This window comes from Eptatretus burgeri, chromosome 16 (assembly GCF_056783735.1).
Source record: "Eptatretus burgeri isolate ZD-2024b chromosome 16, Ebu_testis_v1, whole genome shotgun sequence".
NCBI classification, from domain to species: domain Eukaryota; kingdom Metazoa; phylum Chordata; class Myxini; order Myxiniformes; family Myxinidae; genus Eptatretus; species Eptatretus burgeri.
In genome coordinates, this window is record NC_140976.1 from 30,408,488 (window position 1) to 30,425,254 (window position 16,767).

The 16,767-nt window shown below is 47.9% G+C and overlaps 1 protein-coding gene across 3 annotated transcripts in view; it reads left to right on the forward strand.

The window, feature by feature from the left end:
* Positions 1-16,767, forward strand: part of LOC147010807 (integrin alpha-M-like) — a 174,630-nt gene that overhangs the window by 128,662 nt on the left and 29,201 nt on the right. For 2 of the 3 annotated variants that reach the window (XM_085858811.1, XM_085858812.1), the window contains 2 exons: positions 1-80; positions 1,804-1,908. The exon at positions 1-80 is cut by the window's left edge and continues 34 nt beyond it. In XM_085858811.1, coding sequence (XP_085714937.1) covers positions 1-80; positions 1,804-1,908 — 185 coding nt within the window. Of the gene's footprint in view, positions 81-1,803; positions 1,909-16,767 lie in introns of those variants that run through there. The other variant, XR_015052164.1, reaches the window with a different exon arrangement.

Genomic DNA, 16,767 nt, shown 5'->3' on the forward strand with positions numbered 1-16,767 from the left:
GCCACATCACCTCCCTAAAAAGAATGGAGCTCGCTCAAGTGACATTGAAAGGAAACCTGATTGTTACGACCCTCACCAGGGTGAGTGTACATGCTTTGCAAGCTGGCTTACCATGGAGGTAATAAAACATTATTTTCTTCAGCAAATGTAGACATTTAAATTATTTCATGACAAACCACTTAAAGAGGTTAAAGCACTCAAACTTTAGGCTTCACCATCAGCTATGATCTTTCTTGGGCAGACCATATTTCCAAGATGGCATCCTTCATCATGTAAGGTCTTTCCTTAGCCAGTCTGAACTTTTGTCAACCTCTTAGGCCTTAATTGGAGCTTGATGGAGTACTGCTCTCCCCTTTTGGCTGGCACCCCTGCCTTACACTTTGCCCTTCTTGATGTCACGGAAATCAAGGCCCTCAAAGTCATTGGGGCCTCGTGTGATGAAGTTGATTGTCAAGCTCCATTACTTTCCCATCATAGACAGGTTGCTGGCCTCTCTGTATTCTACCACCTCCTTTTCAGTCTTTCACCCTCTACCATCTCTTGTCTCTGTCCCTTCCAGTTTTCTGAAAGGTGCACATGGTCTGCCATTCACCTTCTTGTTAAACTCCCAAAGTCTAGGCTCACTGCTCACCTACACTCATCTGTTTCTCTTTTCTCTTGCCTGTGGAGTAAACTACCCCAGTCTGTTCTGTCCCATGATTGTCTCCAGGGCTTCAGGACACCTGTTCCCCACTACCTCATGTCATCCCACATCAAAACTCATGATCTCTTCTTCCCCAAATTGCCCCATTACCAAGCACTCCTTTTCGTTTGTTCTTCTTCTCTTTCATCCCCACTATCCCCTTCTTCTTCTTGCTGTCTCATTCAGCTTATGTGCAGCCTGTTCACCCCCATGTGTACTTCTCCCTCTCCCATTGATCTCGCTCTCTTCTCACTTCTGCTCTGCTGTTGATGTTTTTCCCCTTCCCATTTTGATCCCATACGTTCTGTTCTCATTCTTCCACGAGCCCCGATCACGTCAACAAAGATCCTACCATGTCTTTTGATGAGTATACATTGTCACAATTGTCCTCATGTAAAGGGCCACTGCATCACCCGAATACAATCTACATTTTCTCCCCTATCATGTAGGTGGAAATTACTGCCCTAATGTACAGCAGTGCAGCATTGGTGGGACAGCCAGGCTTTAGTAGTAATGCAAGCAATGGGACAAATTCTTAATTCAATCCTGATCCAAAGTGCATTACCTAACAACGCTGGAGATGTCTGACACACAAGTACAGCAAACTTACCAAACATCTCACAGTCAGGATTTATGTTGCTCGGCTCTTGGCTCAATGAGTTTCCCATCCTCTTTAGTTTGGTTTAATGAGATTGGGCTATCTGAATATAGGTGAAGAAGTTGCCTTGAAGGCACCATTTGATGCTCTGAATAAAATATGGTAAGATGAAGCAAACATAATATCCATGCAGGATTGAAGATGCACTCACCAGACAAGACTCGAGATGATGGTAGAAATGAATACATGGCACAGAAAATGGGTGCTTCCTTGTCTCTGTGATGTAGTGTCAGAGTCGAGTCCCAAAGTGTCTGTGAAAGCTTTCAAGGTGATGCACGTTTTTGGTGGGAGTAGTAATATTGGGTCTGAGCAAGGGAACCTGTCAAAATGCAGATCATTCAATGGAACAAAGGTTTTGGGCTTTGTGCACACTTTGAATAATGGTGGGTTGGAGAAAATTACTCCAAGGTAGAATTTGCAGTTGATGACAATGGCTTATTGACTTCTCGCCCTCCATTTGCAGCTTAACCTTGAGAAAGTCAAGATGAAATCAGAAGCCCACCTGCGTTATGACACATCGATGTTCAAGCAAGTCTCGAAGGAAATGGCTCAATATAACAACCTCATTGTAGGTACCGCTTAGCAACATGCATACAGAATTATTTATGTGATAATATTACTGAGAGTATTAAAAGCTTCCTTTTGTCGAAGTGCTCACCTACTTCACCAATGGCACCACAGGAATACAACAGGACTTTTGAATGCTTGAAAGATGAATCTAGGAGCAGAGATAAGAGCTTCACATATTTGTGGACATTCAAAAACCAATAATGGGACGTCCCAATATGAAACTCTTCTTCTTCTTCTTTCGGCTGCTCCCGTAAAGGGTCGCCACAGCGGATCATCCGTATGATCTGCATAGTGATTTGGCACATGTTTTACGCCGGATGCCCTTCCTGACGCAACCCTGGTCGCCTCTTACAACACAGGGATATGGTACACCTATTTTAACCGGGGTATACACCGGCCCAGTACACTGGTACTCATTTCGCCGACCTCAGAAGGATGACAGGCTGAGTCAACCCCCTGGTGTATTAATTCAGTGGCCCAACGGGGCTTGAACTCAGGACCTCTTGGATCCCAAGCCGCTGCCCCAACCACTGCGCCAACACACCAGGCTACGTCCCAATATGAAACTACTCTTCAGCAAATGCATTTGTACCGTTTCTGGAATGATAACCCATGTTTGGACATTAATGATCAGCAATGTTAATGGCTCTTTTTTCTGCAATCGATTTCTCTCTCTCTCTCTCTCTCTCTCTCTCTCTCTCTCTCTCTCTCTCTCTCTGTCTCTGTCTCTGTCTCTGTCTCTGTCTCTGCCTCTGTCTCTGTCTCTGTCTCTGTCTCTCCTCCTCCTCCTCCTCCTCCTCCTCCTCCTCCTGCTCTGTCTCTGTCTCTTCTCCTTCTCCTTCTCCTTCTCCTTCTCCTTCTCCTCCTCCTCCTCCTTCTCCTTCTCCTTCTCCTCCTTCTCCCTCTCTCTCTCTCTCTCTCTCTCTCTCTCTCTCTCTCTCTCTCTCTCTCTCTCTCTCTCTCTCTCTCTCTCTCTCTCTCTCTCTCTCTCTCTCTCTCTCTCTCTCTCTCTCTCTCTCTCTCTCTCTCTCTCTCTCTCTCTCTCTCTCTCTCTCTCTCTCTCTCTCTCTCTCTCTCTCTCTCTCTCTCTCTCTCTCTCTCTCTCTCTCTCTCTCTCTCTCTCTCTCTCTCTCTCTCTCTCTCTCTCTCTCTCTCTCTCTCTCTCTCTCTCTCTCTCTCTCTCTCTCTCTCTCTCTCTCTCTCTCTCTCTCTCTCTCTCTCTCTCTCTCTCTCTCTCTCTCTCTTTCTCTCTCTTCTCCTCTCTCTCTTTCTCTCTCTCCTCCTCTCTCTCTTTCTCTCTCTCTCTCTCTCTCTCTCTCTCTCTCTCTCTCTCTCTCTCTCTCTCTCTCTCTCTCTCTCTCTCTCTCTCTCTCTCTCTCTCTTCTCTCTCTCTCTTCTCCTTTCTCTTCTCCTCTCTCTTCTCCTTTCTCTTCTCTCTCTTCTCCTTTCTCTTCTCCTTTCTTCTCTTCTCTTCTCTCTTCTCTTCTCCTTTCTTCTCTTCTCTTCTCCTCTCTCTCTTCTCTTCTCTCTCTCTCTCTCTCTCTCTCTCTCTCTCTCTCTCTCTCTCTCTCTCTCTCTCTCTCTCTCTCTCTCTCTCTCTCTCTCTCTCTCTCTCTCTCTCTCTCTCTCTCTCTCTCTCTCTCTCTCTCTCTCCTCTCCTCTCCTCTCTCTCTCTCTTCTCTCTCTCTTCTCCTCTCTCTTCTCTTCTCTTCTCCTCTCTTCTCTTCTCTTCTCTTCTCTTCTCTTCTCCTCTCTTCTCTTCTCCTCTCTCTCTTCTCTTCTCTTCTCTTCTCCTCTCTCTCTTCTCCTCTCTCTCCCCTCCACCTCTCTCTCTCCCTCTCCCCTCCACATCTCTCTCTCTCTCTCTCTCTCTCTCTCTCTCTCTCTCTCTCTCTCTCTCTCTCTGCATCTCTGGAGAACAAGATTTTTAAAAGGAATTTACGCAATTTTTCCAAAAGTTCACTATGGCTCCTATTTTGACACACTTCCGGTAAGGTGATCAGAATAACCTCTGCAATTTAACATCACTACCCTACACTAATGTTGTAACCCAAATTTGGGCGCGTTCTGACTGGTGGGTCTGGAGAAGAATATTTTTGAAGAAATTTGTTAAGTCGGCCATTTTGACCCACTTAAAGTCAGGTGACCAGAACGAGCTTTGTAATCCACGTTACAAGTGAGGAGCGGAACGTTGCTGCCAAATTTCAACTGGATTGGCCCAGCGGTTTTGCCAGAGAAGTTGAAATAGGGGGCAGACGGATGAACAGACAGACTGGTGGTGCACCATGACAATAACTTATCTGGAACTTCAATTCCGGATAAGCTAAAAAGTAGGCCAAGGACACGAAACAACTATCAGGTGCACAATTAAAGCTCGGGTATGCTATTATGGTTCCAGAACAACTTGGAAGGCCATGCGGTCTTTAAGAATCCGCATTGGCAAAATTGAGTGATGACAAATAACACGTTATTTTTTTCAGACCGCCGTTTGACCTTGGAGTTTAACCCAGACGGGTATGATATAAATTGAGCATAAATGTGCCTTGCTTTAGGCTATCTAGGAAGGGCAATTTCATTCTGTTCAGATAAACCTGTCAAGTTTTGGTGAAAAATGTTTTAATGCCTTATAATTGGGTCATGACCTTAAAATTAGGTCAAAGTCAAAAAATTATGCCAATCCCGCATACTTTTTATTCCCATTATGGGGCAAAATTTCCTTCTGAAAGTCCTCGGACATTGGCAGTAAAAAGGGAAGAAAAGCCTAACCCTAAATGGTGGTTTATTACTCTTTGTGGTGTAAGATCTTGACCTTTAACCCAGAGGTGTATGATATAACTTAAATGTAAATGCACATTGCTCTAGGCTATCTGGAGAGGGCAGTTTTGTTGAGATCAGACAAAGCTTAGTCGAATTATGGTGAAAAATGTTAAAGTCTATAATTAGGTCATGGCCTTAAAATTAGGTCAATGCCAAAAATGTCAACCCCACGTTCTTTCTATTCGCATTATTGTTGCACAATTTCATTCTGAAAGTTCCTTTTTTGCTAAATTGTGGTTTACTACTACTAGGGGTTTAAGAAATTCTCGCACCATTAAATTTGAGGGGAGGAGTGGGGGGCTAATTGCAGAAACAGACCCCACAACAGCAATAAGTCTTCTCCTATGTGATAGGGGGAGGCTTAACAAATAATTATCAAATCAAAGAGAATGAGTGTCAAGTAGAACGGCACTTGTTAGAGTGCATACCTGCCAGGCTGAATAGTTTACATTTTTTATCCCACTGATGGGCCGGATCTGCATCCGGACCTTAACCAATATCTAATCAGCTTCTTCTTGTCACCTTACCCACTCATCCACTAGGTTTTGTAATAATCCATCCACAACTTTTTGAAATATTGTGCTACATATCGTTTTTAGCCCTGTCTCTCCATGGTGAAGAATCACTTAATAAATTCTTGTGTCCGTATCGGGATCCGGATATTCATCAAAATCGAATCGATTCGACCTTGTTACACATCCAATCTCTCCACCAAATTTCGTCCAAATCTCTCCACCAAATCATTGGAGCCATCAGGTAGCCAAATACGCAAGGAGGAGGAACATTAGGAACAAGAAAGAGACACCCTAAACAAAATGTCAGTGGGTCCTTTTTTTTCCTACTGGAATCCACAACCAGCTGCTAACTGCCAGAACCATACAGGCACAAAACTCATTAAGGACTTGGTCCACCTCTGAGGATTTGGGGGGAGGGGGGTTGGTAGGGGTGGGGGGGGAGGGAAGCAGACAGAAAAGAGAAAGCAAACCAAAGCAAAGTCAATATCGAGAAAGATAAAAACCCCCGAGGTGTGAGTCAACAAACAAATGTCACGGCCTGACAGGGCCTGCAAGCCCGCCAGCTGGAGTATCCCCAACATTGGGTGGATCCAGGGTGGAAAGCTCGGTCGGAAACTTCAGCTGCACGTGAATACAGCCTGCACATTCATGAGGAATTCCCACTGGCGGGAATAAGCCTGGTGTTGGCTAAAAGTAGGGGAACCCAAACGCAATTTTTTTTTCTGAAAACCATTGAAAATCATTCATCACAGTCTAATTTGAGGGGCAATTTTATTTATTTTTTTTGCCAATCATAAAGTGCCAAAAAAGCCCTACAGTATCGTTTTTTGCCAGTGACGTTCTACCTGGAACCCACCTTGATCCAAATGGCAGCTTCATTGAGAAATGCTCTATTTGGAGCTTGGATTCCAATAATGAATCTACCTTCATTCGTAATTCTGAAAGTTGTCAGTTTGTTGAAACTGATCAGTGGGATTTTGAAGAAACGATTGGAGACAAAATTAGTGATGGAAACGCTTTCAGGGAAATTTAGTCTGGAATACCGTGTACCTAAAATCTGACCCCGTGTATAGTTTTGCCAAAAGTGATTTTTTGTTTTTGCATGAATGTTATCTCTAGGGTGTTATTAAATTGAAAAACGTGGGTGGCAATTTTTGCTTTCGTTTTTAAAGTTCTTTTTTTATGGTGTCTCAAACATACCCATCCCAAATACCTGCATTTATGCCTGAAATTTCTGCATTCCACATTATAAGATAAATGAAAGAAAATATACTATTCATTAAAAAAAATTCTGGAAAATTTTAAGAACCAAGATGCTAACTATCCACCAAATATGTAATAAATATCTTGGATTTCTTTAAATTTATTGAAATAAACGTCATTTGTTTTTCACACGATGACAGTGAATTATGCCACCTTGGACAATAAGGACACTACATCTATTTCATCAGTTATTTTTTCCAATTAGGCCAATTCCTCATGAATTACTTGCAACAAGTCGAATGCCTACTGCACCTCATCCATGAATGCAGACAATACGACTTGGGAAGAATATTTGACGGTCCTCGACAATCAAATCAAATACTGTCAGTCCTCGTTTAACGTTGTAGCTACGTTCTTGAAGAGTGCGACTTGTAACAACTTTAAGCGAATCCAATTTCCCCTAAATAATTATTGTAAATAGGAGGGGTTAGGTTCCAGGAAAAACTTTTTATCGTCAGACAAAAGATATTATTTCCATAAAGAGTAGAAGTTTTAAACAATTTTATACAAGCAATTGAATATCATCATCATCTATATTTGCTTTTTCCTCATCATCTCTAGTTGCTTCAGATCGTCATTGGTTAGCTCTTCTCCATGTGATTGCAGAAGTTGTGTAATGTCGGCTTCTTCCACCTCATCAAAACCTGCTTTATTGGCCAAGCCGAAGATAACTTTCTTCATAGTGGGGAAAACATCATTAACTCCTTTCAAGTCATTGACACATTCAGGCCATAACTTCCTCCACACACAATTGAACACAATTACAGAGGACATGGCCGAACCACAAGAGCTCATTCAGGACAACGGTGGTGTGCGTCCTGGTATCCACAATGATAAGCACGATGATACTAATTCAATCGACTTCAGATTCGACCAAGTCAAAGTCATCATTATAAATGGACAAGCCATCGTACAAATCATGAAAAAAATGCCGCAAATGGATAAAATACGTGACGTTCAGAAATCAAATCAACGTAACGATGAAGTCGTACCCAGAAGGTCAAATCATATTCGACAGGTACATCACTGGGTCAATGAAGGAAAAAAACACAGCCAAGAGGACAGGTACTGCAAAACCAGTCAAGTTCATCGTACAAGACGCAATGAGCATACGGAATGTGCCTATGAATCTACTGTTGTCCCATGTAGATACCAGTCCAAACTGACGGAATATCTGTGGGAAAGATTATTGGAGCAATTTGCCAGGAGTGAGCAGGGCCTTCTTGTTGTCTGTGGAACATCAACGTACACAATCAATGACAACATTGTCACCAAGGACCTATTGACTCGCAGTCATGAGGAGGCCGATACTCAAATTCCGCTTCATGTGATTGACGTCACTGCACTAAGCACTTCGATTCAATATATCTTTGCGTGGTCTCCAGACACAGACATGTTCCTGCTGCTGATGGATCTTGTAGCAGCTTGCACAATACATGTACCAGGCCAATTTTAAAGGTACTGACTGGCTAAGAGAAGTTCTTCCGAACAATTACTGAAAAGGAAAGGAGAGGAGGTGTGCTGCAATTTGAGCTGCGAAGTCAAAGGCATTGGTCGGACTCCATAACTTCAAAGGGTGTAGATTGGGGTGGAAAATTCTTCAGTATCTCAAAATAAAGACTTGGATATTGAAGTTTCTGGAACTCACACCTGAAAACGAAAAAAAAATTTCCAGAGATTTTGTTGTTTTGTTGTTAAAGTAGAAACTGACATCGACCACATTGAGCGGTTTGTGTGCAATGTCTATTCGAGCAAGCGTTCTTGTGTGACTATCTCTGAGCTACGATGGAAGCTTTGCAAGACCAAAAGCTTATAAGGATAAAAACTACCACCAACACTCAAGCCTCATGTGGACAGAGCCAACTTCATTTCAATATGAGACAAGTCATACAAAGAAGTGAGACCAGAGCTTCCCCTCCCCGAGGGCAATGGATGGCTATCTTATGATCCTCTTGCTGTTCTTGAGCTTGGCAAATGTGGATATAAGGGTTCCTGTGGTGGTAAGGCCAATTGCTCGTTTCACAAGAATGAATTGTCATGCAAAAACGTATACAAGTGTGTGGATTGTGGCAATCCTGGTGTGAAGTCAGAGGGTTACAGGGTCAAACATGAAGATGACCTGTGAAAGTATACCTGGTCAACCACGAAGACGACTGGTAAAAGCAAACAAAAGGAGATATACATTATCAATGGTAGAGAAATTGAGGGGGAGATGGTGAAGGAGGGGAGGGGATTGGAGGATGGGGGGGGGACATTGAAAATGTTATCATCCGAGGTCAAATCATCTCATAGGAGTAGGTAATACATACATACATATTTTCTATCCACTATAAATAGACGGTGGTTCATTTGATTTGTGGAAATTTGTGTTGATAGTCGATAGGTTTTTTCCTGTGCTATGGTGGTAACTGACGGGCAATGGCAACAAGTGTTTAATTCACCGCTCAAATCATCCGTGTGCATGTGCTGGAAGCTGGGTAGAGATGGTGTTAGTTTTGAGTGACGGCTGTTTCTTCCACTTAATTGTGGGGATGGCATCCTTTCTCAACGGTGGTGAATAACCACAAAATCTATCCATCTCTGTTGTTTGATAACAGTGCTTTGTAAAATATTCTGAGCACAAAAGTGAACATTTTGGAGGCCCGATCCACACGCAGGTATTTCAGACAAACCTCGTCCAATTTCTGGCAGATTTAGGGTCTTTCGGGCATTGGTGACGCGTAAACCATCTTTGGTTTGTATTACTACACAAGCACCAAGTAGGCATCGACTCGGCGTATTTGTGGAAAATCGAAAATGATTCACCGTTTGAGTTAAATCATAGTGCGATGTAATCTGGAGACAGGCCGGATATGGCAGACAACTTCCTGGTGCGATGTCATGGCGAAGCATGAAGAGGAAGAAGGTTTTGACTTTTAATTGCAAAATTACCAACTTTATAAATTGGAAAATGACACATTATATCTATTTTGTGGGGCATCAAGGGATCGATTTGCATTGAGGTGGTCTGAGCATTTGGGTTCTCCTTTGAGGTTCCTGGCTTAAAATCTTGGGGTCGTGGGTTTGAGCCCCTGTCGTGACAATAAAATAACACCAAGTGGGTTGAACAGCCTGTCATCCTTCCGAGGTTGGCAAAATGAGTACCACCTTACTGGGATAATAAGCCATTCTGGTGTCTTGCATCGGAGTGGCAACCTGTCCAGGATTGTATTCCTCCGGCAAAATGAAACGACCTTGGCAGCCCTATGTGCCTCAAATAATGAAAGGAATGGTTATTATGGTTAAATAAATATATATATATATATATATATATATATATATATATATATATATATATATATATATATATATATATGTGTGTTTTTAAAGGAGAAGGTGCTTCCAAGCAAAATAAAAAAACTAGATCGACTCCACTAATTTGAATAAAAAAAAGAGAGGGCAGACCCGGTTTCAGGCCACGTTTCGCCGGCTTCACAGCTGGCTTCCTCAGGCACAATAGTCTATTGTTCCCTGAGCAGTTGCTGTCGACAACCGATGAGCTAATGTATATATGTATGTATATATGTATGTATATATATATATGTATATATATGTATATATATATATATATATATATATATATATATATATATATATATATATATATATATATATATATATATTGTTACGGATTCGTGCCCACCGGCGTGCTGACGGCCACGTAACTCGAATCGCGGCACGTCGCCCACCGGACGGACAATCCAGTCGTGACCCTCTCGGACTAACGCCGGGAACCAGTCACGGGTGGACCTTTCGGTCTCACCGCGATCGAGCCAATCGGCCCCCGCGTGGGATAGGGTTGCTCGCCAAATTCGACCTACCTAACTACCCACACGGAGGGTAGACCGGGCGATCGCACCTCGCCGCAGGTCGACTTCGGACACGGGCCACTTAAGCGACCTGTTCCGTACTATCGGGATAACCGAGCGGTGTTATTCGTCGACCTCGACGGTTCGATTAATTATCGGGCGTATTCAGCCCACTACCAACCCTTTACGTGAAGCAAGATGAGGATTCAATGAAAGAAATGACGAAGCGAAGCGGGAAACAGTTCAACACAAAGCACATTTATTCGCGATGAACGGAAAGCACACATATTCAATTCCACCAAAAGCACATAGAAAAGGAAAAGAAACACAATGGAATTTTACACAAAAAGCAAATGCGATAATGCAGATCTAATACCGATTACGCGAGCACACGGCAACACTTATACAATTTTACTTCACAGACGGCGCCGACAACACATATCCAAAACCAAGAAAAAGAAAAGAGAACCCTCAAGGATGAGGCGGGCCTGAGGCCGAGACCGGGTCGGGCCTACCCGTCTGGTGATGAGACGCGGAGCGGCGATGGTGCCTCAACTCCGCGGGCCTCGCGGACAGTGTCTGGTAGGGGGTGGGAAAGGGGCCCCCTTGGTCGCACTATCTCAGCGCGGGGGGGAAACAGGAGGGGGTAGCTGATGCTCGGGGGAAAGGAGGATTTCTACTCTGCCTCGAGTCCCGCGACGAGCGTCTCCACCTCGACCACGTCGCGCCGTCGGCCTCCCTGGTGTGCAGCTCCCGGCACGACGCGAGCACCCCCTCGCCGCCTCTCCACAGCTCCGTCCTCTTCGCTCCGACTCCAACGCACACGACGACGACGACGACCAACTCCTTCTTACTTCTTCTTCCCAACTCCACCGGCTGCGAAGTCTTAACACTCTTGACTTGACGAACGCGGTCGCTTATATAAGCCCCGTGGCTTCGCTCTCTCATCTTTGACCCCCTGCCTTCGACCTTTCACCTCGCTCCCCATTGGCCCGAGAAAAAGTGGGCGTGAATGCATTTTGATCCATAAATTTGCATATAGCGATCGCCCTCCAACGCCCTGGAGGCGGGGCCAAATCGCCCCTCGCTCACCGATTGGACGGAACAAAAGTGGGCGTGTGTCGTTTTTGATCCGTTTTTGGAGCTGAAAATCCGTGGTTTTGTACACGTTGTTCGGCGCGCGCCCTGCACGAGTCCAACACCGGTACCCACAAGCGGCGCAAGAATGGTGGCGATGCGACGGTTGCGAGGTGTGACGTGAAGCGGCGCCGCGGTGGGTGGTTGATGTTGTGGTTGGTGGTGGTAACAATGGCGGTTGGTCCAAAATAAAGATAGTAAAAGAAAAACGGCTATCCTGAAGAGTCGCAGCACGCATAAATGACATGTATTCCCACTAGACAACGGGTTTGGGCCTAACTACACATATACTTACCGAGATACCTCACCTAAGGGACCTGAATGGTGGTTTGCGAATTTGGTAACCACAACACTACCCCCTCCCCTTTTTACAGACTCGTCCCGAGTCATCAAATTTTCATGTGCCATCATGTGTAGTTTTCCCCTAGTACATTTTACCTACGGATCCCTGAGTGCGACATTCATGGTATTCGTGTCCCCAAAATAAATAACCTGAGGGCTGCGTAACTACCTAAACAAACTCACTCACACGGACGACTTAAATAAAATTGCCGGCGCTAGGACAGACATGCCGGGGGCGCACTCATATTTACAGTACATCTTAACCTTAACTTACAAATTTTACACTAAACCATGGCCCAGGATCATTGAACTCTGCAAAAGAAAAGCAGTTAGCAGGGAGCCAGGCTGCTCGCATGCAGTCTCTGGCTCAAAACAATGCAGGTGACAGGGAACGTGGCTGGCTGCTCACACGCAGTCCAAGGCCTTCCCTTTTGAACTGAACGCAGTGAATCACAACGGTGCATGGGCCGCACAAACGTCGTCTCCGTGCCAGCTCAAGTGGCACACGCAATGAACACTACAAATGGATGGGTGAATGGATGGACGCAAACACGGTGCACGGGCCGCCACTGCAGGCCCGTGTTGTAGCTGCCAACAGGGCAGTTCTCGCAGCTTGCAAACTGTTGCCTTGCGGATCCTGGCGCACATGGAAATGAACAGGGGGGCGAAGCAAAAATTGAACGGGGGCTGGTGAACGTGGGCAGTGGGCATGGCATGGCAAAGGTGAGCAGGCAAACACAGCCCGCAGAAGAAGGCCGCTGCAGGCAAACACAGCCGGCAGATGAACTGGCCGGCACAGGCCTTGAAGAAAAATAGCCAGCCGGCTGAAGTGGCCGGCACAGGCCTTGAAGCAAAACACGGCCAGCCGATGAAGTGGCCAGCCTTTGCCGTTCAGTGGAGGTTGGTGGAGGGAGTGCGGTGGTGCTGGCCACTCGGAAGGCGGGCTCGGACCTACCTACCTGTCTCCCTCCCAACCTATCGCCTTTGCCTGTCACTGTACATACCCACTCCCTTAATTTGTCAAACCTCAATTTAGCCCCAACTTATTTTTTTTTTGTTTTTATTTTTATTTCCCCACTGTAAATCGTCCCCTAACCCCCTTTATCGTCCTTGTTCGGCTAACCTATCCTGTCACCTAGCCTACTCCCAACCCCTACGTTCCCTTCCCGGAGGGGAATAAGGGAGAGCTAACGTCCTGTGTCGAGGCCCAACTCAAGCCTCAGAATGGCCTCCCCAGAGTTCAGCGATCTAACCCAAAGTGGGTCCAGCGGCCCACAACGAGAGCGAGGGGATGGATGGTGCGGAGGGGTACATCTCCTAATCTACCCTATCCATTTAACAGTTAAACTACCCCGGGGCTTTCAACAAGCGCCTCTCGCTTAAACTATTGGTTCTAACAACCCAGATTCCCGTCGCCTATGTTGGTGTCCTCACAATTTCGGGCCTCGCCCCCCAATTTTCGCTCCGTGCCCTCACACGGTCTCCTGGCTGGGACACGTGGCTCCCTTTGGCAGGCACGACCCTCTGCCGAATCTCCGACGATGGCACCCCCGGGCACTACACTGCCTCCGAGCCTACCAGCTCCCTAACACCGGGGAGTGCCCCCCATGGCACCTCCCCTGAAACGCACACGTGGCAGGCTGGCCTCCCAGGCCCCTTTCCGAGGGTCACCCATGCCCACAACACTGCCCACGCGGCTAACGGCGCCCCGGGCCCCCGCACCAAGCAGGCGCACCCGTGCCCACTACGCTATCCCGGCCCCCCATGGGCCCTTGGCCTACCACGGCCGACTGGCCTGGTGCCCGGGGTACCCACTCAGCGATACTCACCTTTCGCAGCCACGCTCCCAAGCCCGTCAACAGGGCTCCTGCACCCCTCCAAATGGGTCTCGAGCCTACTTTCCCACCAACAACAAAACGACCTCCATTTTTCAATTTGACTAACCCCCTAACTCACTTTATACTGACCCCGGGGTCCCTTGGGCGGGAGTCACTCCTCCCCCCAATCACTCATCGCACCATGCATTCCCCATTCACTCCATACACACAGACCCGCTGGCCTCACTCACTCACCAAGCACATGCTTCCACTTCACTCACCAACTCTTCAACACACACACCACTGAACTCTGCCATCCTTCTATCTGCACCCCCTAACTAACTCGTGCTCCCACGTCGTCCCTTAAACTATAGCACGTTCCTTTTAACACTACGTAGCTAAACTACGTCCCCGCTACACATCCACTGTCTGTCACTGTCTCCAAATAATCCCATTTTATTTCCCAACCTAAAGCTCATCTAAATCCCTCTACCTAATCCATTCCATGGACTCCATGAGGACTTACCCCTGCCCCATGAAGTCGGTCTAACTAAGCTAACCCTTCCCCCTAACTAGTTTCCATCCTGTGCCCAGGGTAAGGGGGTCTTCCACCCCTTGCCCAGGAATCCTGTGCACCCGAAAGTGAGGCTTGTTTTTTCCTTTTTTTTTTTCATGCGCAGCACCTGCGCGGAAACTCGCGCACTTTACACCTGCCCGTGACGTCATGCAGCTGCACGTGTACCTCGTCCCTCCTTGGACGGTACCATCCGGCCGGGATACCCCTCCTGCCGGATTCCAACCACACGTGCAGCCATGACGTCACCGTGCGCATAAAAAAAAAAACACAAGCCCCACGTCTCGAGGGGTTCCCCACGCGAACACATGTGCTTTGCCCGTTGGAGCTTAACACACACGATCGCGTGGAGAACCCGTCCGGTCCAAATCCGTAATCCTGCCTAAACTTTGTCCGTCCGCGGGATCGGCAAATCCACCGCGTGCGTTTCCGGACCGGGACTTCACTCTCGCAAGCGAGCACGTGGTGGTCTCGTGCGTTGCACAGCACGAACCTCGTGCTCACTGCTGGGTGAACCCGGCACGGTCCCCGAAATAGCTACAGCCGCTACTCGGCTTTCTTTCCTCTGTCGTCGTCGTCGCCATTCCACACACGCACTCCCGCGTGTTTACGACGCTCAGACTCCACATCATTAAATTCACACCGGGAGACGCGGCTGCGTGCTCCCGCATGCCAACCGACATCTCCCTCACATACCGCTCTCTCACACACACGGTCTCCCTTGCACTCGGCCGTTCACTCACGCGTGCCTCACTACTCACACAAACCATACTACTTACACACGCGGGGGCACTCACCCGCGGTGCCTCATCCACACACCGTCCCTCACTCATACACGCGGGGGCACTCACCCGCGGTGCCTCATCCACACACCGTCCCTCACTCATACACGCGGGGGCACTCACCCGCGGTGCCTCATCCACACACCGTCCCTCACTCATACACGCGGGGGCACTCACCCGCGGTGCCTCATCCACACACCGTCCCTCACTCATACACGCGGGGGCACTCACCCGCGGTGCCTCACTCATACTGGCCGTTTCATCCACACACACGGCCTCACTCACACACGGTGCCTCACCCACACACGGCGTGCTGGGAAGCACGTACTCTGGCACCATCGCCACCACACCACTCACACACGGGGTCGCTTCCACACACGGGGACGCACTCACACCTTGCACCACACACACAGGGACAACCACACTGGGGATTCGTGTCCCCACAAGGGTCTCCGGGGCCTCTATACCCCCAAGCTCTCCGTGCACCTGTCCACAGCACTCGTCCCCTCAACCTCGCGAAGCACGACCGAACTCACCTGGTCGTGACTCGCCTCAAGGGGGCAGACTCCCTCCCCTCGTTCCTGGAGGAGGCCATCCAGGTGATCGCACTGGGTCTCTACCAAGTCCGCCAGCTCAACCTCATGGTCCTCCACTACCTCCGTGTGTGTGTGTGCGTCACTTACCCCGTCCAATTCACCCTCTATCTCCCGTGTCTCTATACATTTATAAGTTTCTGTTGTCGTCGTCTCGTGTCTCGTCTCACACGTCTTGGTCTCCCCATTTAATTTTTCCCTTTTGGTCACCGTCGATTCTTCTGTCACGACCCTCGCCCAACACGCCCCCCGAATTATTTTTTTACCCGCCTCCACCGCGGGCCTGTCAGCAGCTGCACCCCCTTCCAGCTCGTTTGCTCCCACACGTGGAGTCGCCATTCCCAGCTCCCTGATCACGGCCTTCATGCCCGCCTGCAGGCATCGGCCCATGTTCTGCGTCTCACCCCGGAGCTTTTTCGTTTCTTCCCTCATTTGCTTGCCCATGCTTTTCATTTCGTTTATAAATTCATTTGCGTTTGCATCCATCTTTTCGTTCATTTGTTGTGTATTTGCATCCATCTTTTCGTTCATTTGTTGTGTATTCGCATCCATTCTCGCTGTCATTGCCGCCAGCATGGCGCATAGCTGGGCCATGTCGGGTGCGCTTGGGTGAGCCGTTTCGGCAGGGATCGGGGAAGGGTTTTGGTGGAGGGGGGAAGGGGAGGTGTCATACACCGCGGCCGCTGCCGCACCTATTTCGGGCTCTGGGTTCAGTTGGACGAGTTCATGTTCCTGCACGGGCATTCCATCCTGGGCCATGGATCCTACGCATTCTACATCCATTTCTAATACCCCCGGCTCCCGCTCGCCTTGAGACGCCATCTTGCTTCTCTTAAAGGGTTAATTTCGCTCGCTCGTAATTTGGAGGGAATCGGGGGTCGCTTCTCTCACCCCTGGACCGATTCCCGTGAATTTAGCTGGAGACAGGAGAGCCCGTTTTCCTGTTCTCCGATACCAGTGCCGCGAGGAGGGCGATGGATTTGTATCGCACGACCTGACACCAGTGTTACGGATTCGCGCCCGCCGGCGTGCTGACGGCCACGTAACTCGAATCGCGGCACGTCGCCCACCGGATGGACAATCCAGTCGTGACCCTCTCGGACTAACGCCGGGAACCAGTCACGGGTGGACCTTTCGGTCTCACCGCGATCGAGCCAATCGGCCCCCGC